This window comes from Leucoraja erinacea, chromosome 29, assembly GCF_028641065.1.
Source record: "Leucoraja erinacea ecotype New England chromosome 29, Leri_hhj_1, whole genome shotgun sequence".
In the NCBI taxonomy this organism is placed as follows: Eukaryota; Metazoa; Chordata; class Chondrichthyes; order Rajiformes; family Rajidae; genus Leucoraja; species Leucoraja erinaceus.
The window spans coordinates 14,332,751-14,354,516 of NC_073405.1; the positions used below are offsets into that span (position 1 = coordinate 14,332,751).

At 44.0% G+C, this 21,766-nt stretch overlaps 1 protein-coding gene across 1 annotated transcript in view; it reads right to left on the minus strand.

Moving 5' to 3' along the window:
- The window catches only part of slc5a5 (solute carrier family 5 member 5), a 33,999-nt gene extending 15,486 nt beyond the window's left edge, over nucleotides 1-18,513 (minus strand). Inside the window, exons 1-6 of the mRNA XM_055658681.1 lie at nucleotides 16,916-18,513; nucleotides 9,530-9,595; nucleotides 8,515-8,566; nucleotides 4,940-5,007; nucleotides 3,773-3,927; nucleotides 1,569-1,709 (exon numbers count right to left, since the gene is read on the minus strand). Coding sequence (XP_055514656.1) covers nucleotides 1,569-1,709; nucleotides 3,773-3,927; nucleotides 4,940-5,007; nucleotides 8,515-8,566; nucleotides 9,530-9,595; nucleotides 16,916-17,266 — 833 coding nt within the window. The 5' untranslated portion in view covers nucleotides 17,267-18,513. The remainder of the gene's footprint in view (nucleotides 1-1,568; nucleotides 1,710-3,772; nucleotides 3,928-4,939; nucleotides 5,008-8,514; nucleotides 8,567-9,529; nucleotides 9,596-16,915) is intronic.
- Nucleotides 18,514-21,766: the final 3,253 nt, after the last annotated feature.

The following is a 21,766-nucleotide window of genomic DNA, read 5'->3' on the forward strand; positions in this document are numbered from 1 at the left end:
ACTCACATTTCAGAGGACCTCACATGGTCCACCAACACCGTTGCGCTGGTCAAGAAGGCACAGCAACGACTGTTCTTACTGAGGACATTAAAAAAGACTGGCCTGCCCCAACAGCTGCTGACAACCTTCTACCGCTGCACCACAGAGAGCATATTAACGTATGGCATCTCTGTGTGGTATCTCAGCTGCACGGAGGCGGAGAGGAGAGCTCTTCAGCGCATCATCCACAGAGCGCAGAGGATTATTGGGACACAGCTACCAGCCTTGGAGGGCATCTACCACACACGGTGCCTCAGGAAGGCCGTCAGCATCCATAAAGACTCCTCACACCCTTGTAATGGACTGTTCGAACTACTTCCCTCCGGCAGACGTTACAAGGCCTTCTACGCCCGAACCTCCAGACTCAGGAACAGCTTCATTCCCAGAGCTATAGCGGCTCTGAACCGGCCCTGCTGAGTGCCCCCCACCCCCCCTGGACTGTCTCCCTTGGATGGTCACGTCGCACAGTTTATTATTATTTTTTTTTTACATCGGTTGGAAGCTGCATACCGAATCTCGTTGCACTGATGTGCAATGACAATAAAATATATTATTATTATTATTATTATTATTATTATTATTATTATTATTATTATTATTATTATTATTATTATTATTATTATCCAGAATTGCCTTCTCCCTGGTTGGCTCCAGTACAAGCTGCTCTAAGAATCCTTGCACTCCACAAACTCCCTTTCTTGGGATCCAACACCAACCTGATTTTCTCAGTTTATCTGCATGTTGAAATCTCCCATAACAACCGCAGTCAGTTGGTCCAGTATCTATGTATCTATCTACCTATGTATCTTCTATCTATACATAACAAAACTTCACATTGAATGGAGGTGCTGGCTCGAAGGGCCAAATGGCCTACTCCTGCACCGATTGTCTATTCTGATCTTGTGCGCTTCCGGTTAGGGTTTTTTTTTTCTCTTTGTGCATTGAACCGCCTCTCTCTGCCTTGAAACGCCATTCCTAAATTTAATGGTTGGCCGAAAGCCCTCCGCTTTTTTTCACACATGTATGGAACAAGCTGCCAGAGGAGGTAGTTGAGGCTGGGATTATCTGACCATTTGAGAAACAGTTAGACAGGTACATGGATAGGACAAGTTTGGAGGGATGTGGACCAAACGCAGGCAGGTGGGACTAGTGTAGCTGGGACATGTTGTGGGCGTGTGCGCGTTGGGCCGAAGGACCTGTTTCCACACTGTATCAATGACTATGATTCTAATCCTGTACGTCTTTGGAATGGGGGTGACCGGAGCTACCGGAGAAAACCTACGCAGTCACGAGGAGAATGTACAACCTCTGTACAGACAACATCCGTGGTCAGGATGGAGTCCGGGTCTCTGGCGCTGTAAGGTAGCGCCTCTACCTCTCCGCCACTGTGCCGCCCAATAGGATACCCCAATGTGTATCTGAGAAAACGCCTATCTGAAGTACAAGACATCTGAAGTACAAGACATCTTCCCATCTACCTTCTCCCCTCCATGTCCCCAAGCTCAGGCCCCTTCTGCTACCAAACTTACAGACGAGCTTGCTTCTCTGTTTTGCAAGCGATGTAGCGCTGGACCTGCGACTGGTTGACCCCGTACATCGATAGCCACATCACCGTCCCACCCAGCACAAACGTCCAGAACGTATAGCGTCTCCTGGGATCTGGATCAAAACTGAGCAGAAGATTTCCATGAATGTGCAAGTCAAGGTTAAGTCAACACAATCCGCCAGGTGTCACATCAGGTGGTCACTGAGGGAAACAGAAGGAACCAGGAGGAGGACAAGGAGACTATTGTTAAACTTTGCCACTAGCGAAGCGCACGGCTGTGACCTCCTCTATTTTCCTGGTTGAGACGTGCACTTCAACTCTTCCCGTTCCCAAGCCTTGAGAACCTGGCCGACTGTCTAACTTGTCAATCATCCCAACTTCCTCCTCTGACCTTAAAGCTATGTCCTCTTGAGTTTGACATTTCTATCCTGCGAGATAAAAACTCTACCCTATCTATGCCCTTCATGATTTTATTTACTTCTATCAAGTTTCCATTCAGCCTCCAAATCTCCAGAGATAACAATCTAATTTTGCGCAACCTCTCCCTAGAGTAAATACTGTCTAATCCAGGCAGCATTCCCATGAACCTTTTTCTCACCCTCTCCAAAGCCTGCACATCTTTCCTGTAATTGATTGATTCAAAGATCCAGTGCAATAACCAGCCCTTCAGCCCATCAAGACCATGCTGACCATTGATCACCATTCACACCAGTTCTATTTTATTCCACTTTCGCATCCACTCCCTACACACTAGAGGGAATAGAGGCAACCAGAATTGTGCATAATACTCCAAATGTGGCCTAACTAAAGTTTTACACAGCTGCAATATGCCTCCCTGATTCTTGTACTCCATGTCATTTTAGACTGTGGATAAATTGTATTGTCTCTGCCTAATATCAGGTAAATTGGTATCAGGTAAGATGCCCCATGGACACTGCCCAGTGCCCACTTTGCTTGTTATCTGTCCTGGACTAGTTCCACCTCATGGTACTTGTGGTCTGAGCCAAATACCTTTAAAATGGTGAAGAGCTACATGCAAGGAGATCTAAGGAAATTCACGTGTGTGATTGTGCAGCAGCATGGGCAAGTGCTACGAAATGGGAAGGAACAATCTGACAAAATAACTCCTCACAAAGGTACCCTCTGGGGCAGAATTGCATCACAGTTCCAGCATTCCTGTACTAATCACCTTTCACACCCCATTCCCAGAGTGTTTAGTTTATTTTCGAGATGCAGCACGGAAGCTGTCCCTTTGGCCCACTGAGTCCGTGGCAACCAGCGATTCCTGCACACTAACGCTATCCTACACACACTATGGACAATTTACAATTATACCAAGCCAATTAACTTACAAACCTCTATATCCTTAGAGTGTGGGAGAAAACCAGAGATCCCGGAGAAAACCCGTGCAGGTCCCGGGGAGAACGTACAAACTTTGTACAGACAAGCACCCGTAGTCAGGATCAAACCCGGGTCTCTGGCGCTATAAGGCAGCAACTCAATCACTGCGCCACCTTGCCACCACCAGGCCTTTCTGTCATGTATTCTTGCCCTTATCTCTGCCTCACTGGCTATCTATCATTATATGGAAGGCAACTCCGGATTGTCAAAGCCGCCACAGCCAGACATAGAAACTGCTTTTTTTCCCACGAGTAGTAGCTCTACTCAATAACCAAAAGTATGTAGCTCCGGTATTTTATTTAATTCACATGTTTAAACTAATGTTTTATTCTTACTGTTTTAATGTTTTATGTTTTATTCTTAATTGTTTACAATATGTCGTGTTGTTACCTGCGAGCGGAGCACCAAGGCAAATTCCTTGTATGTGTACAATACTTGGCCAATAAACTTATTCATTCATTCAATCAATCATTCAATCATTCAATCATTCAATCATTCAATCATTCATTCATTCATTTTAATATTAATTTGCACTGCTCAACTTTAGCACCTCAAACTTGCATCATTCTTTTGTTATGCTCTTATTGTATTTATTGGTATGTTTATCATTACAGTATCATATTGTACCCTGGTGTACATGACAATCTCTAATCTGTAATTTTACACTCTTTATTCCTTTGCCAGTCAGGAAGCACTGAATGTCACCTCTCATCAGGTTTATTGAGCAAGTCTGCTCGACTTGTGAAGAGTTGCAGAAATAGTTTCAGTAACAAAGGCATCTCTTACTCTCCGAAATTGATCCTGGACCCATTGTGCGCACTCTCCAGAACTTTGCCTGTTCCTCCTGCTAAATAGGTGCCCCGGATGATGACAGCAAGAAAGCCAGACATCATGGTGATGACTTGAAAGGTGTCAGTCCAGACCACAGCCTTCAGCCCACCCTGGAGAACAAAGTGGAGGTTAAGATGTAATGTGAGTCACCAGTTAGCAACAGCTATCCATACTTGACAAACAAGTTAATTAATTAATGTAATTCAATATTTCATCCCCTTGGACCAAAGAGTAAAACAAAGAGCCGGCAAAATAGGAAAAAGCTAGAAGCAGTGGCGATCAGAGGGATCTGGAGGTTTCTGTACACAAACCACAACAGTGCTGAACACAAGTAGTAATTAAAATGACCATTGGAGCATTGCACCTTCCAAAGGGCGGAAGGCTAAGGGCTTGAGGTTACTCTCCCGGATTAGACAGTGGCAGGAGGACTTGGAGCAGTTCCAGACATCATACCACCTGATAGAACAAGGAGAATCACTCTGACATCTCACTGCTCCTGACCAGCTATGGTGTGTGGACTAGTTAAATTACAAAGAGAGATTCTGCAAAACAAATGCATGTTCCCTGGATTTTATCAGGATGAAGAAATAATAATGATTGATTGTTTCAGGACTTTTCAGGGAACTAATAAGACAAAGGGAGAAAAGTTAGTATCTGGGGTAAAGTGGGACACATGTACGAAGCAGGAAGTTAGAAGTCACTTCTGCTGACATAAGTGGATGCCAAATCAATGATAGTGAAACAGTGTTCCGCAGCACAGAAACAGACCATTCGGCCCACTGCATCCATGCCAACTACAATGCCCATCAAGATTGATCCCACTTGCCTATATAAATTCCACATCCCTCTATGCTCTGCTCATTTAGTACCTGTCCAGATGCCTCTTAAATGCAAGGTCCTGCCTCCACCTCCTCTGACAGCTCATTCCAGATGCCAACTACTCTGTGTGAAAAATGAACCTCTCAGAACATCCTCCTCTTCACCATAAACCTCTGTCCTCCAGATGGATGATGCCCAGGGTTCACAGTGTCAACATGAGCACTGGGAAGTATGCACACACCTCACTGCAAAGGGACCGTAACCACAGTGCTGCAGGTTTACATGTGAGCCGTTTGTACTAACCACAGTTGTGTAGAATGTGCAGATGATTCCTGTAGATAACAGGGAAACCCAAATGTTCAGCTCAGTAACTGTAAGAGAATAACGTACATCAGAGTGAGAGTGATTATCACAGGGCGAAGACAGTCAACCAACATCCCAGCCACGCAATACCTCTCTCAAAGGAGAGATACTTATGCCCCTGTCCCACTTAGGAAACCTGAACGGAAACCTCTGGAGACTTTGCGCCCCACCCAAGGTTCCCGGAGGTTTTTGTCCATCTCCCTACCTGCTTCCACTACCTGCAACCTCCGGCAACCACCTGCAACCTCCGGGAACCGCACGGAAACCTTGGGTGGGGCACAAAGTCTCCAGAGGTTTCCGTTCAGGTTTCCTAAGTGGGACAAGTGCGTTAATACTCTTCCATTTCACATTGCCATTGGTTTATATTGTAAGTAGGAAAATAAACACGAGTCTATCCAATTGTACTGGCCTCTATCATGAAACAGCGGCATTATGTGATCTATTTTCTTCCAAGAAGTTTATAAAGATTCACCATCCATGTACCATTGCAGTGTTTATGTGCTGGGACACTCACCATACTCTCTTGGAGCAGCTTCACCACACAGATTGCAGTTGGTCAAGACACCAGGTTGCAACTGTTGTTGGACAACAACATAATGGAAGTATCCTATCCAGTCTGTTACCCAACTAATACTGCAATATAACATAATGGCCTTGGATGATGGAAAGGTGGAGAGGTGGGGAGGTAGATGGAGATGTGTTGAGATAGATGGAGGTGGAGAGGTGAAGAGTTAGACGGTGAGGCGGAGGTGCCGGGCAGGGGGTGCCGGCAGGGATCACGTCCAATCCGATCAGCGCAATTGTTGCCGGACTTGCTGCTGATACCAAGGAAGGTGGAAAAGGAAGTTGTGAGGAGGTCACAAAGGGTTAGGGATAGATTAAACTATTCAGTAAAGGTTTAGCAGGTGAGGTGCAATGTTGGTAATTGAAACATTATCCAGTCTGATAAAATGTCAATAGCCTAGAGGCACAATGTCAAAGCAATAACTCAGCTTTTAATGTCAACAAGATGAAACGTTGGATGTTGACTTAAGGAAATAAGGGGGTGAACACAACCCTGAACTTATCCATGGAGCTGTTTTAGAGATAGAGCACGGAAACAGGCCCTTCGTCCCACTGAGTCCGTGCTGATAAGGGATCACCTCCTACACTACAGCTGCACTATACTACTCATTTGGCACAATTTTACAATTTTTACCAAAGCCAATTAACCTACAAACCTGTACATATTTGGAGTGTGTGAGGAAAAAGGAGCACTCGGAGAAAACCGATGCGGTCACAGGGAGAACGCACAAACTCCATACAGAGAGCACCCGTAGTCAGGATTGAACCCGTGTCTCTGGCGTTTTTCAGCAGCAACTCTACCGCTGTGCCACTGTGCCAGCCTGCAGCTGGTGTAGAGATGGTTAACAGCTTCAAGTCACTGGGCATCGATATCACAAGAAACCTAACGCGGTTCCTTCACACTGACCCGGTGATCAAAAAATGCACCAATGAAGAAGATTCAACATGTCCACAGGATTCTCTCGAACCTATACAGATGCTCTATAGAAAATATTCTGACAGGATACATCTCAGCCTGGTGTTTCAACTGCTCCTTTGTATTTTTTATGTAAACCAGCATCTGCAGTTCCTTATTTATTTATTTTTAATTTAAAAAATATGTATTTTTATTAGAAGCAAACATATTATGGTAAAGTATAGTTACATATTATAGTAAAAAAAACACGTTTCATATACATCAATCATACATTATTAAAATGTTCAATTGTCGATTAACTCTGCTTCTATTGTTTTTTTATGTAAATAGAAAAGAGAGAGAAAGAGGAAAAAAAGTATTACAAATATCAAAAAAGAAAAAAAGGTGGAATGAATTACTTATAATACGTCATTGGAAATAAGTTCGTAGATTATAAAGTTTAACTTTTCATCTAATCCTGAGTTCAAGCCTCAGTTGGGTTTTCGTGCCGTGCCAATCTATCCCTTCAAATAGTTAATGAATGGAGCCATGCAGTTCCTTATTTCTATGTGGTGACTGTTCTGTTCTTGAGCGCCTGAACCTGCAGAGAGAGGTGAACACAGTCCAGTACATCGCAGGCTTTTAATTTCCTTCCATCCAGTCCATCCTCATGGTGCCCTGCATCAGGAAGGCCTGAAGTATTGCCAAGTCTGCCTGTCACCCTGGCCATTTCCTTTTTTCTCTTCTACTTTTTGGGAGAAGATATGGGAGCTTGAAATCCCAGATATCCCAGACTTAAGAACAGTTTCTTCCCCAGTGCTATCCAACTCCTGAACCAATCACCCCTTTCCACATCCTCTTCCTGGAGGTTCTACCACATACCCTCATATTTAACCCGTTCGGTTACCGCATTATTAAACTGTAATATCTTTGGCACAACTTGGATTTCACTCTACAATCTAGCACCATTCTGCTCATTATTGTATTTATAGATGTTTATCATTATGTACACTGTTTACTCTGTGAGCTTCATTTGAACAAGGAATTTCAAAGCACTGGCTGCATAAATTAATCTAATGTAAATGTTAAACGGAGGGAGACCACAGAACACTGTACAGAGGTCAGGGAATCTTGAAGATAAAACTCAGCAAGTCATCAGAAATGTGGTAGGAATGTAATCCTCGGTTGAAAAGGGAATGGAGTGAGATGATGGGAAGTCTTGCTCCAACTGTACAGGGCCCTGGTGAAACCACAGAGGACCAATACAGTTTCCTTGTTTCTATAGTTTGGGTCCCCTTTTTAGGTACAGTGAAACTCCAATAGCCTGTCTCTGATTATTTGGACATCCCAATGGTTCAGACTCATGAGGGGTGATAACTGTTGCGTTCAACTCACTGAAGCTGAGAAAGCCCCTCCCTTTAAACTCACGGGGATCTTTCTCAGCCTTTATACAGACCAGGACACGCATATTTTGCTTGTATTAAATTTCCCCAAGTTTATTACAGTTGTATAAAACTAAATTCCAGGGTTGTTGAGGTGTTGAAAGGGATAAAATTAAATAGTCCAGAAAACCAGCTAGTCCTGCATTGTCCGCATTTTATTGTCCTTGCATTGAAAATGCGTCAAGAAATATTATTTTATGAGCAAACTTGGGCCGTTCACATTGGAGTTGGAAAGCTGAGAGGTGATCTTACTGAAACATTGAAGGATGTAAGGGGCCTTGAAAGGATAGATTATGAGATGTTAAGTCTATCGGCACGGTATCAAGATCCTCAGGCCAACATCTCAGAACAAGGACTCGCCCATGTAGGGCAGATGGCAATTTCTTCTCTCTGAGAAACATGATATTTGGATTCTCTTCCTCAGAGAGCTGTAGGTGCTGTTACTGTGAATGGAATAAGGGCTGTGACGGTCACATTCTGCTCTGTAAGGAAGTTGAGGGAACAGGGTAGAGAGAGGAGCAGATTGAACCGCTGTGTGTTTAGTGAATGGAGAAGCAACCTCCTCTCCTATATCTTATGATTTGTAAATGAGAAACAGAAGGTATATCACTTGCCTTGGTTTAATATCAGCGCAGGAGCATAAATGACAATCCCCGTGTACAGGACCTGCAATGTTTAAAAATAAACGGGTCAAAGGCAATGAAGGCAGAGAGTACTGGACCACAACAGATCACAGCAATGAATCACTGATTATAAGGAGACTATGATCTATGGAAACCTAATCGATTGGCCATTGTCTTATTGATCTCACTCTATTCCTGGAAGCTTCAAGTATCACCTCTGCAATGTGCTGCCAATTCAACCCAACACCATCCATCTCTCCCCTTGCCTCATTGAATGGAAACTCTTGACTTTTCAAAAAACATTTGGGCAAATATATGGATTGGAAGGGCTTAAAGGGATATGGGCCAAATTCCGGCAAATTGGAATAGCTCAATATGTCAGCAGCCAGCATAAAGAAGATGGGCCAAAGGGCCCGTTTCAATGCTGTACAACTGTACGACCCTGTGACTTCCATCACCCGCCATTCCTGTGCTGTCACAGCTGGAAATGGGAATTTGGAATCAGGAGGATTTGAAACCTGGTTTAATGAACCGTTGCGTGAAGACAGTGTGGAAACAGGCCCTTCGGCCCATTGGGTCCGCACCGCCCAGTGATCCCCGCACACCATCACACACTAGCGACAATTTATAATGATACCAAGCCAATTAACCTCCAAACCTGTCTTTGGAGTGTGGGAGGAAACCAGAGATCTGAAGAAAACCCATGCAGATCACAGGGAGAACGTACAACTCTGTACAGACAAGCACCCGTAGTCGGGATCGAACCGGGGTCTCTGCCACTGTTAGACAGCAACTCTGCCGCTGTGCCACCGTGCCGCCCCATTTACTCTTTGGGTAAAGTTTTATTTGTTCACAGGTTGTGAGCACTGCAGTTAAAACGAGTGTTTCCCGCATATCCCTAACTGCCCTTGGACCGTCAGAGACATTGCTACTTGTCATTGTTCGAGCCATTAGGAGTTACTTGAAAATAAACTGGATTTAAAGAAAGTTGCATTGAAATTCTTACCGTCGCGACCAAGAACTGCAATGTCCCACACAGTCGTAGTCCCCTGCTGAATCGTAGCTCAAGATACTGTAAAAGTAAACCAGTTTATCCAGGAACAATATTTCAAACATTCTGAACAATACATAATTAAACATTTATACACCAGAACAAACAGATCTGCAGGTGGAGGTACACTGAACCAATATGACAATGGCTTACAGTATCTTTTCTCAAGGTGCACGGTAGAGAGCATATTATCACTGTAGCATATTTGCGCCATAGAAAGCATTTTATCGGGATGCATCACTACATGCTTTGGGAACAACTCCATCCAAGACAGCAAGAAATTGCCGAGTATTGCAGACGCTGCCCAGACCACCATACGAACCAGCCTCCCTTCCATTGACTACAAGGCCATTGGCATAACCAAGGACGAGTTGCACCCCGGCCACTCCCTCCTCTCCTCTCTCTCATCGGGCAAAAGCTATAGAAGTGGGAAAATGCACACCACCTGATTCAGGGACAGTTTCTTCCCAGCTATTATCAGGCAACTGAACCATCTGACCACAACTAGAGAGCAGTCCTGAACTACTATCTACCAAAGACCTTAGAGCGGAGCAAGATGGTCCACCCAGCGAAAAAGCCGTAGTAGCTGATGGGTAATCTTCAGCGACATTCCCGCAACCGGCTTCTGTCATGGCGGCGCCCACATCGATACGTGGAGCGCACTGCTCAAATCCCCAATGTAGGCCACCCGACCTGTCCTCAGGTTCCCCAAGAAAAACGAAAGGTGAGAAAAAATGTATTACTTTCTGTCGTATAGTGAAAATATAATTTCGCCTGCCCGATTTCTTCCTCAGATAGTTGAGTCGTTGCCAGGACTCGACTATCTGAGTTATCAAGTGGGAGAGATCGGGCCGGATAAATAATGTAATTTCTTTCAGCCTCTCAACACAAATTCAGCTGACATCTAGACCAAAGACCGTAGAAGGGACTATGATCTTTGATCTCGACTCTGTTGCACTTGTGCTGCTCCCATATCTAAGGGAACAACAACATGTCATGAGAAGCACACATTAAAGCCTTCATTTAGTGATGACTGTAACCATATACATATAACATATAACCATATACAATTCTATTTTTATGATCCCAACAATGTATTATATTATATGACATCACTTTTTTACTTTTATATTAATGTCTCTGTTAATATCCTGCATCCTATTTGCTTCCCTAATTGCTCGGTCAACCTGCCCCACCTCCTATAAGGATTTATGCACCTGCTGTATATTTTTTGTTTTTTTCTTGTAAGGCATGCATGCTAGTGTAAGAAGATTTTAATAAGCTCTTCTACATTTAAGATAAATTGACATATTAGTGGAAAATGCGTCTTCAATATACATGTCTCTCCCCACCCCTGAAAACAATTTTTGCATATAAATGATATGTCATCCATACAGCAGGTATGTAGTTATAATCAAAATTGTTCTTATGTTAATCCTATATGATATTCTTATGAATTAATCTTATAATAAGATTGTTCTAATAAGTTAATCATATATGATATTTTCTGTAATTTCAGATGTCGACAGTGGGTCCAGAATGCGCGTTGAAAAAATCTCCTACACTGAACTACGTACTTGTCAAAGAACTGCCGTCATTGGTTAGCTGATATTCGAAACACTGCAACCCTGTATATCTCGCACGTTCAAACTCCGTACAGATAGCACCTGTTGTCAGGATTGAACCCGGGTCTCCGGCGCTGCAAGTGCTGTAAGGCAGCAACTCTACTGCTGTGCCACTGGAGAAGGATAACGTTTAAAACTTGTGGGGCAATTTTTTACACAGAGAGTGGTGAGTGCCTGGAACATGTGGCTGAGGATGACGGTTCAGGCAAATACAATGGCGGCATTTAAGCGACTCTGCAGGTCAGGCAGCATCTCTAGAGAGAATATGACTAGGTGACGTTTCGGATTGGGACCCTTCTTCAGACTGATAATGATTGAGACAACCAGTGAGAAGAATGGTCCCGACCTGAAACATCACCATTCCATGTTCTCCAGAGATGCTGCCTGACCTGCTGAGTTACTCCAGCATTATATCTCTCTTTTTTTCTTGTAAACTAGCATCTGCAGTTCGTTTTTTCTGGATTGAAGAATCTTTCAGATTGACACCAGGATATGCAGGGAGTGGTGGGATATCAGTCACGTGCAGGTAGATAAGAGTTTGTTTTGGCATCATTATCCGTACAGACATTGAGAGCCAAAGGGCTTGAGCTTGTGCTGTACTGTCTATGTTCTATATACATCTGTCCTAAGAATTAATTCACAGTGCAAACCTTGGGTTCATACATTTTTCAGCTCAGAGCCATGTACTTCTTTGTTCAAACAACAAAAGAGCAGTTCATAGAAGATATTTGTTCAAAGATGCAGCGGTTTATTTGGGATGTTTGTTTCTTGGCAGCAGTCACTGCTGCAACTATTCAACAGCATTGAGTGTTCCAGTATTAAAATAAATCTTAGCTCTTTCACCAGTGTTGAATATGTCATGATGTCAGAGGAAAAAACAAATATATTCTCCTTCATAAAATACATGGTTGGTTCTCAAAACCTATGCTTGGTTCTCAAAACATCACCCCAATTGTTTAAAAAAATTATTGGGTCGGATACATGTACATAATACCTGGAGCAAGCTAAAAATTCTAGATATCATCATTTATATAGCAAGTTCTCAGTCTTCCTCAGCAAAAATGTTGGCTCAGTTATTCAATCACATTCCATGTTGTTGCTGTCATAGAAACCTGGCTAAGAGAGGGACTGGACTGGCAGCTTAATATTCCAGGGTACAGGTGATACAGGGGAGATGTACTGTATATGGGTGAGGGTAAAAGGTATGGATAGGCATGTGCAACTGGGACGTGGTAGCCATTATGAAGGTTTAGCTGAGATACAGGACTGGCAGCTTAATGTCCCAGGGTACAGGTTCTACGGGAGAGACACAGGTAGTGCCATGAGGAGGAGGTGTTGCTTTATTGATTAAGGAGCTGCAGAACCACATGACATTACTGTCACAGCTGTAGAACGAGATGATATTACTGATGGTTCATCCAGTGAGGATGTATGGATGGAGCTGTGAAATGAAAAGGGGATGATCACCTTGTTGGGAGTGTCCTATAGGCCTCCAAATAGTCAACGGGAATTAAAAGCACAAAAAATATGCCAGGAGATTGCTGGCATCTTGAAGACTAATAAGGTTATCATTGTAGGAGATGTTAACTTTCCCAATATAGACTGGGGCTGTCATAAAGCCAAGGGCTTAGACAGGGTGGAATTTGTCAAATGAATTCAAATGACTTGTTTACTTTGAAACAAGTAAGAATTTCATAGTTCTGAGACATATGACAATAAAACATTCTTGACTCTCTTGACTCTTGCCTCGTGAAAGTGTCAAGGAAATTAAAGTTTTCTCAGGCAACACGTCGAAGGCCCTACAAGGGAGAGAGCAAAGCTTGATCTACTCTCAGGAAAGGGCAAGTGACAGAAGTGTCCGTGGGACCAGTGACCACTGTTCCATTAGCGTAAAATAGTTATGCATTAAGACAGGGCGGGCCAATGAGTTAAAATTCTGAATTGGAGCAAGGCCAACTTTGATGGTATTAGACAGGAACTAATGTAGATGGGACATCTTGGTGGGTGTGGGCAAGTTGAGCTGAAGGGACACAGGTGGACGGTCAATCTTCCTCCCAGGGTAAGGTAGTCTGAATCTAGAGGGCTCTCGGAGGGAATTGTATGTCTGACCTGGATCGGGTCAGCACACAAAATCAATCTCGTAGCGCATTGGTGAGTTTCTCAAACAAATTGATTTATTGGTGAGATTCTGTGCTATGTGACTCTGTGACTGTGATAAGAAAAGGCCACTTTCAAGAGTGAATAGGAAGGGACATTTACTTCCCAGCTGCAATCAGGCAACTGAACTGAACTGTCCTCTCATCAGTTACAGTGCAGTCCTGACCTCCCATCTACTTCACTGGAGATATTGATTGGACTTTATATTGCACTAAATGTTACAACCTTTATCCTGTATCTGTACACTGCAGTGGGCTTGATTGTACTCACGTATGGTCTTTATATTGACTGGATATCACGCAACAAAAAGCTATTCACTGTACCTCGGTACATGTGGCAAAAATAAACTAAACTACTGTATACCACACTCCTTTAAACTAAACTAAACCAAGCTAAACTAAATAACGGGTAATGATGAGCCAGATTAATTATTTCAAAATGTTTAAATCCATTGTACCCATAGTATCAGAAGCCTGTAAATAAGGGGAATCAGTTGAGCACTTTGTTTCTCTTAGCGTATCCCCCAGGGCATAGTGTTAAGGCCTTGAATAAACCGTTTCGTTTGAGAAACTCACCAATACACTACGAGATTGTTTTTGTGTGCTGACCCGATCCAGATCAGACATACAATTCCCTCCAAGAGCCCTCTAGATTTGCACTACCCTACCCTGGGAGAAAGATTGACCACCCACCTGTGTCCCTCATGAATTTATAAATCTGTTTTCGGGATCTTTGGCTCCAATTCCATGACTCCCTTAAAGTGGCAACGCAGATGGATAGAGTGCTAAAGAAGCCCTATAGTACGGAGCGTGGAGTATTTATAGGACTTTTGTTAGGCCACATATGGAGTATTGTTTATATGTACATGGAGCAGTGCTGGTCGCCCCTTTACAGGAAGTGCCTGGAAGCTTTGGAAAGGGTGCAGAGGCGATTACGAGAATGATGCCTAGATTAGGTGGGGATTAGCTACATGTAGAGGTTGGACAGACATGTATTGTTTTCTCTAGAACACTGGAAGTTTCAAGAGAAATCTGATGGAAATATATAAAACGATGAGTGACATAGATATGGCAGACAGCCAGAACCCTTATGCCAGGGTGGTAATGGCAAATACTGGAGGGCATAGCTTTAAGGTGAGAGGGGCAAGGTTGAAAGGAAATGATGCAGGGGAAATATTTTACACCAAGGGTGACGAGTGGCGGCAAGATGCTGCTGGGGGTGGTGGTGGAGGCAAATACAATGATGGCATTTAAGAGAGTTATGGAGAGGCACAAAGATATCCATGGAATGTTGGGATATGGCCAACGTTCCTGTTCTTGTGCTGTACTGATCAGAAGGTAACTGCCAAAGCCTATCCCATTTCTCTTTATAACTCAAGCTCTCCAGTGCTGGCAACATCCTTGTGAATCCTTTCTACTCCCTCTCCAGCGTAAACACATCCTTGCTGTAAAGTAATGGAACCAGAAATGCTCATACATCCTTGTTCCTGTACCGAGAATCTCTTGCAGTTCTGAAGAAGGGCCCCGACCCGAAACATCACCTATCCAAATTCTCCAGAAATGTTGACTGGCCCGCTGAATTACTGAGTGCTGAATTACTCCAGCACTGTGGCTTCTTTTGTAAATCTGCACCTGCAGTACCTTGTCTTGGCTTGATTTGCACGCTTCCTTCAGTGCTTGGTGTGCATGGACACCTAGGTCCCTGTGTACATGAACATTTCCCAATGTCTCACCATTTAACGAAAAGTCTGCTGTTCTGTTTTTCCAACCATAATGGATGACTCCACATTCATTAACGTCACACTGCATCAGGCATGCACGTGTCTGGGTTTGCTGTGAAGCCTATTTGCATCCTTCTCACGATCCTGCCCAGAGTTACTCCAGCACTTTGTGTCTACCACTTGTTTCCATCTAGATTCCTGTCTGTCAACAACTCTCAGTGTCTGCCGCAATGCCGCAATGCCGCTTGCTTTAATGTTGTCCACCAGCCCTTATTTTAAGACTTTATCGAAGGTCACTTGAAAATCCTCTCTGCACTAGGTGATGGGTGTGAATTGTTATGAATTAGCTTATTAGGCACATTCCCTTTCTTTTTTGTTTAGCTCTACCTTCTTTGGATTCTCTACTTATTTATTTTCTTTTCTCAAGGCCCTCTTCTCTTTGGGGCCCTTGTTTTTTTTTAATTTTTAATTTAATTTTTTTCTGTTTTCTTTTTCTCACTTTCAAGCACGCAGTTTACTTAACAATCATCATTCATTTAACGGCAACTACTGCGGACTACACTCCACTACTATCCTCATACTTCTCTTCCTTCTCTTTTCTCTTTTTCTATTATTGGTTAAAGTTTTTTTTAAAAAGAAGCTGTACACAAAATGCATTATGTTGCATATCAAGATTGAGATGTATGTACATTGCTTCTAATAAAAAATAAATAAATAAACAAATAAAGAAAGAAAGAAAATCCTCTCTGCTGCTCATGTCCTGAGACTAGTTTGGAGGCCGTCAACCTAAGTCACAAATCACTTAGCGAATGGTCACAAATCATTCCAATCAGGAGAGCATGAGAGACTACTTCCTCGCAGAATGGGGAGAATGTGGAGGGCACTTCTTCAGGGAGGGATTGGGAGGTGCGGGAGGGCGACAACAATGAATTGGGATCAGCAGGATAAGAATGGAGCTTACAGTGGGAAGATAGAGAGGGCAACAAAGCCGTTGTGCAGAGCAAAGACTCTGGAGCAAGCCACAGGGACCAGAGGATTTGTCTCCGTGTTGTGTAGGCCACTTCATTCATACACCCAACACCAGACTCCCAAAACTAATGCTCAATTCCCAGAGATGGCAGAGAAAAAAAAATCAAGTATGCATTCAAAACAGAAAAATGCAAGATATTCTGAGGGTATTAACATATTCCGTAAAAGCAAGTCCCTTCTAAGTGGGAAAGTCGTGGATTTGGCAGCCGCACAAGAGGTTTCATCTCCAAATCTTGGCCAAATGATGGGTGCCTGGAACTCACTGCTCAGGGGGGTGGTGGAGGCAGATACAAGGTGTTTAAGAAGCTTTTAGATAGGCAGATGGATATGCAGGGAAATTAGATTAACGGCATCATTTTCAGGATGGACATTGTAGGATGAAGGGCCTGTTCCTGTGCTGTACTGTTCCACGCTAATCGATACACCAGGGTACACCAGGGTCAGTGGCATTGTTAGAAGAAATGACAATGTTCTCAGAAATGGATAAAAAGCATCCATGTCAACGTTCGATTGAAAACAGTCACTGATCTGGACAGTGCAGGAGGATAAGAAGTGATCTGCTATTGATGTATAAGAGATCATGAGAGGAATAGATAGGGTAAATGCACACTTTTACTTAAAGTAAGAGGAATGAAAATCCATAGAACATAAGTTAAAGGGGATAGGGGCAAGATTTAATAGGAACATGAGAGGCAGCTTTTTCACATTAAAGGTCTGACAATGGTCAATAGAAATGACATTTCAGAAACATCTTGACAAGAGAAACGTGAAGGTACAATTGCTGTTTCCAGGTGAGGCTGGAAGACCTACCTCATAGGTGCTGGTTAATCCCAAGCGGTAGAGGATGGGCAGGAAGAGATAGGCAGTGAGGATGGCATTCAGCGTCTGTCCCAGGCACATCTGCAGGAACTTGATCCCGTAATTGTATGCCTCCACGGGAACGCCGAGCACCTGAACCGCTGACATGAAGCTGGCAGAGAGCGAGAGACCCACAGGCAGCGCTGACATCTGCCTCCCCCCGGTGAAAAACTCCTCCACCTTCTTCCTCCCTCGTTCGCGAAATGCAAAAAATATCCCAATGGCAACAGAGATCAGGAACATCCCGGCGAAGAGAATGTAATCCCAGAGTGAGAAGGTTATTTTCGCTGAATCTTCACCCATGACCTGCCCTCTCAAAGTCTCACACTAACTGTGGAACAATACCAATGCCTAAAGCAAATTGGAATCAGTACGATAACACGAATTAAGAATATTCAAATACAAAAGTTGCAAGTCCTGAAAATTTGCATCTAAATATTTGGGGGAGAAGTTTTGATGTTCACAGAGAATAGAATTATTTGTTATTCCAGGCAATTTGTAACGCAATGTAAATGTTATGATGACCTTCATTTCCAGATGGGAATCAGTCTTCATTGTGCTTCCCCTTCATTATCAGTGTTGGCGAGTGCCTAGTGAATGAGAAGCATTTCAGTAACACGGAGGAGGCGTGCTTGTTACACCTAATGTCCAGGTTGTCAATTCCCTGCAGCAAACTAGTAAATATTTAACCCTTTACAAGGTCCAGGGAGGTGGTTTTGCAGGATCAGCAGCAGGGTGTTTCTTCAGCTGCATAATCTTGCCTGCAGTTCAGATAAACAGGATTATTGGTAAATTGAAATACCATGGGTCCAATACCAGAATTTGTGCTTAAAGCTGTAGTCGGATACACTGGTGCAGTACTGAAGGAGTTCCACACAGAAGACCATGTCCCAGAACAGATCCTGCCCCAGAGCAGATTCTGTCCCAGAGCAGACCCTGTTCCAGAGCAGATCCTGTTTCATTGCAGACCCAGTCCCAGTGCAGACCCTGACCCAGAGCAGATCCTGTTTCATTGCAGACCCAGTCCCAGTGCAGACCCTGACCCAGTATAAACAGTGTGCCAGTACAGACTCTGACCCAGTATAGATAGTGTCCCAGTGCACAGTGCCCCAGTATGGACAGTTTCCCAATGCAGACCCTGTCTCATTACATACCCTGTCCCAGCACAGACAGTGCCCCAATGCACCGTGACCCAGTGCAGATCCGTTCCTATGACAGACAGTGTGTACCCCAGTGCACAGTGTTCAGTGCAGACCTTGACCCTGTCCCCCAGTGTAGACAATGTCCCAGTGCATAGCATCCGAGTATGAACAGTGTCCCAGTGCTTGGCGCCCCAGTGCACTGTGTCCCAATATGGACAGTGTCTGGAGTGCAGACAGTGTCCAGGGGGTCCATGGAGTGTCCAGAGTGATGAATTCCCTTTACTTGACCATGACCCCCATCCTGAATGCAGACTCATGGTTCTGCAGCCAGCTTAAAGCTGAACCTGCCGAGTCCTGCTCCAGCAAACAGGACTTTGGTTCTGTTCCTCTTCCCACCTTGTACCCGTGAAGTTGAACTAGGTGTGTGATAATTACACTCGCAACTCATTTCAAACAACATGGGCAGAGACTTTGCAAATGGAATTTAATCTAAACAAGTGTGAGATGTTCTCTTTGGGAGGTTAAATATCAGTGCAATGTATACAATTAATGGCATGACCCTTACCAGCATTCATGTGCAGAGGGGATCTTGGGGTCTCTCCACAGCTCCCTGAAAGTGGCAACATAAGTAGATAGAGTGCTAAAGAAGGTGTACTGTAATGTCGGCCTTCATAAGCATAAGAGTCAGGAAGTCAAGTTGCATCTTTATAGAATTGTGGTCTGGCCGCATTATGAGTATTGGGTGTAATTCTGGTCATCCCATTAACGGAAGTGTGTGGAGGAGTTGGAAAGAGTGCAGGAGAGGTTTACCAGAATGATGTCTGGCTTGGAGGATAATAGCTAGTATAAGGAGAGGTTGGACAGACTTGTATTGTTTTCTCCAATGCATTGAAGGCTGAAGGGAGACCTGAGAGGAGTATATACAATTATGAGAGGGAGAGAGGAGAACGTAGGTCCCAGGGTATAAATGAACACGACTGGAGGGCATAGCTTTAATGTGAGAGAGGTAAAGTTTAAAGGAGGCAAGTTTTCTACACAAAGAGTGGTAGGTATCTGAAACTCTCTGCCCAGAGTGGTAGTGGAGACACATATGATAGATGCATTGAGGCTTTTAGATAGGCACATGGATTTACAAGGAATAGAGAGATAAGGATTATCATAATCATGATCACAATCATATTTTATTAGCCAAGTATGTTTTGCAACATACGAGGAATTTGATTTGCCATACAGTCATACCAACAAAAAGCAACAGAACACACAAAATACATTTTAACATAAACATCCACCACAGTTACTCCTCCACATCCCTTACAGTGATGGAAGGTGAAAAAAAGTACAATCTCTCCCCTCTTTGTCCTCCAGCGGTCAGAGGCCTCTAACCTTCCGTTGACGGGACGATCTTACTACCGTAGCCGGTGGCGGGCATCCTCGTCGGGACGATCAAGCTCCTGCATCGTGGGGGGGGGAGGGAATCCCACCTCCCCCGTGCAAGGCGATCTACCCCGGGCCGGGGCTAGTCAAACGTCGTGCGGCTTTTGGAGCTTCCCGTCGGTCTCAACCCGAGGCTGCGAGCCCTTGATGTCTGCAGGCCGCAGTTGGAGCGTCAATCTCAGGCAAGGAATCGGCTCCGATGGTAAGTCCACTCCCTGCGGTGGGGCTCAAAGCCAGTCCCGCACAAGGCCTCCAGCTCCACGATGTTAGGCTGCAGAGCGACCGGAGATACGATCCAGAAAACAATCGCATCTCCGACAAGGTAGCAAAAAAAGTTTCCCCCCCCCCCGCCCCCTACGCCCCCTCTGCCCACCCCCACGTAAAACAAACCAGAGAACATTGAAACATACTTTTTAAACACACTAAAAATAACAAAAAAAAAACAAAAAGGACAGACTGTTGGCAAGGTCAACGCGCCACCTGGTGGTAATATGCAGACAGAGGAGATGATATGCAGGCATAGATTAGTTTATGTTCAGCACAGGCATTGTGGGCCCAAGGGCCTATTCTTGTGAAAGACACAAAATGCTGTAGTAACTCAACAGGTCAGGCAGCACCTCTGGAGAAAATGAATTGGGTTTTGGGTCTATTCCTGTGCTGTGCTATGTTCTATATTTTATATTAACCCTTGTCATGTGTAACAAATATCCCCCAGGTGGTACAGTGATGCAGTGGTAGAGTTGCTGTCTTACAGCGTTAGAGACCAGGATTCGATCCTGACTATGGGTGCTGTCTGTGTGGAGTTTGCATGTTCTCCCTGTGACTGCATGGGTCTTCTCTGGGGGCTCCGGTTTGCGCCCATCTTCCAAAGACGTGCAGGTTTTTATGTTAATTGGCTTCTGTAAATTGTCCCCAGCGTGTAGGGTAGAACTAGTGTATGGGTAATCATTTGTCAGCACAAACTTTATGGGCTGAACGGTCTGCTTCCATGCAGTATCAATAAAACTAAAGCTAAACTAAGGTGTCATTATGTCAAAGAACATACTTCAAATAACACTGCTTTCCCTTTCTCTCCATCCCTCCCCCTTCCCAGATCTCCAACCAGGCTTACTGCCTCCGACTACATTTTATCTCTGTTTGCTTTGTTGTTACCTTCTCCCAGCTATCAATGATCTACTCTATATTTTCCTTGATCACCATTTCCTTTGCCCTGTTTTCACACTTGCACACTTCCTTATCTATCTATCTATCTCCCCCCTGACGTCAGTCTGAAGAAAGTTCTTGACCCGAAACGTCACCCATTCCTTCTCTCCAGAGATGCTGCCTGTCCTGCTGAGTAACTCCAGCATTTTGTGTCTATCTTCGGTTTCAACCAGCATGTGCTGTTCCTTCATACAAAGAACATCTTACGAAAGGCTGTGGACGACTGCTGACTTTCCGTGGCCACACCATTGTTTCGCCCGACCACTGCCCACCTCTTGTGCCTCTGCGACCTCAAGCAGAGGGAAGAGATACCTGGAATATGTCTCAAGCTATGCAGTGTTCTCACAAACTTCATGTTCTGGTGCTGGAGAAGTGTCAGGTTTTTGATGTATCCATTGAAGAGATGTGGGTTTCGTAGGTTGAACCAGCATCTCATCGCACATCTCTAGTTGTCATTGAGAAGGTGGCGGTGAGCTGCCTTCTTGAACTGTTGCATTCCTTGAGGCATGGATACACCCACACTGCTGTTTGGAGGGAATTTCAGAATTTTGCCAGAGAAGGCTGTGGAGGTCAAGTCAATGGATATTTTTAAATATTTTTACCCCAAGATTAACAGAGATCATCTTCGTGTGGAAGGTTTGGAAGGGGCGGAATTTTAAAAACGTATTCAAGGGATCTTTATTAAACTAATATGTAGAGAGTCCAACCAGTACTAGATCTACTTTTTGGGAATATAGTAGCACTGTTGCAAGTGGTTGGAATGTCAATGGGACAACATTTTAGAAATGGGGCAACAATTCTGTAAGTTTTGAGGTTTTAAGGAAAAGGACAAGAATAGATGGGAGTGTAAGGTGCCGAATTAGGAGAAAGATGATTTCAGTCTGATTGCTGCCGGAACCTATGCGTTTAGTTACATATGTTATTGACTTTGATTTGCAAGCACAAGTGTATGATTCGTAAATTTGCACCATTTGTAACAATAGTAATAGTGTTGTTGAATGTAAAAAGGGTAATCATAGGCTAC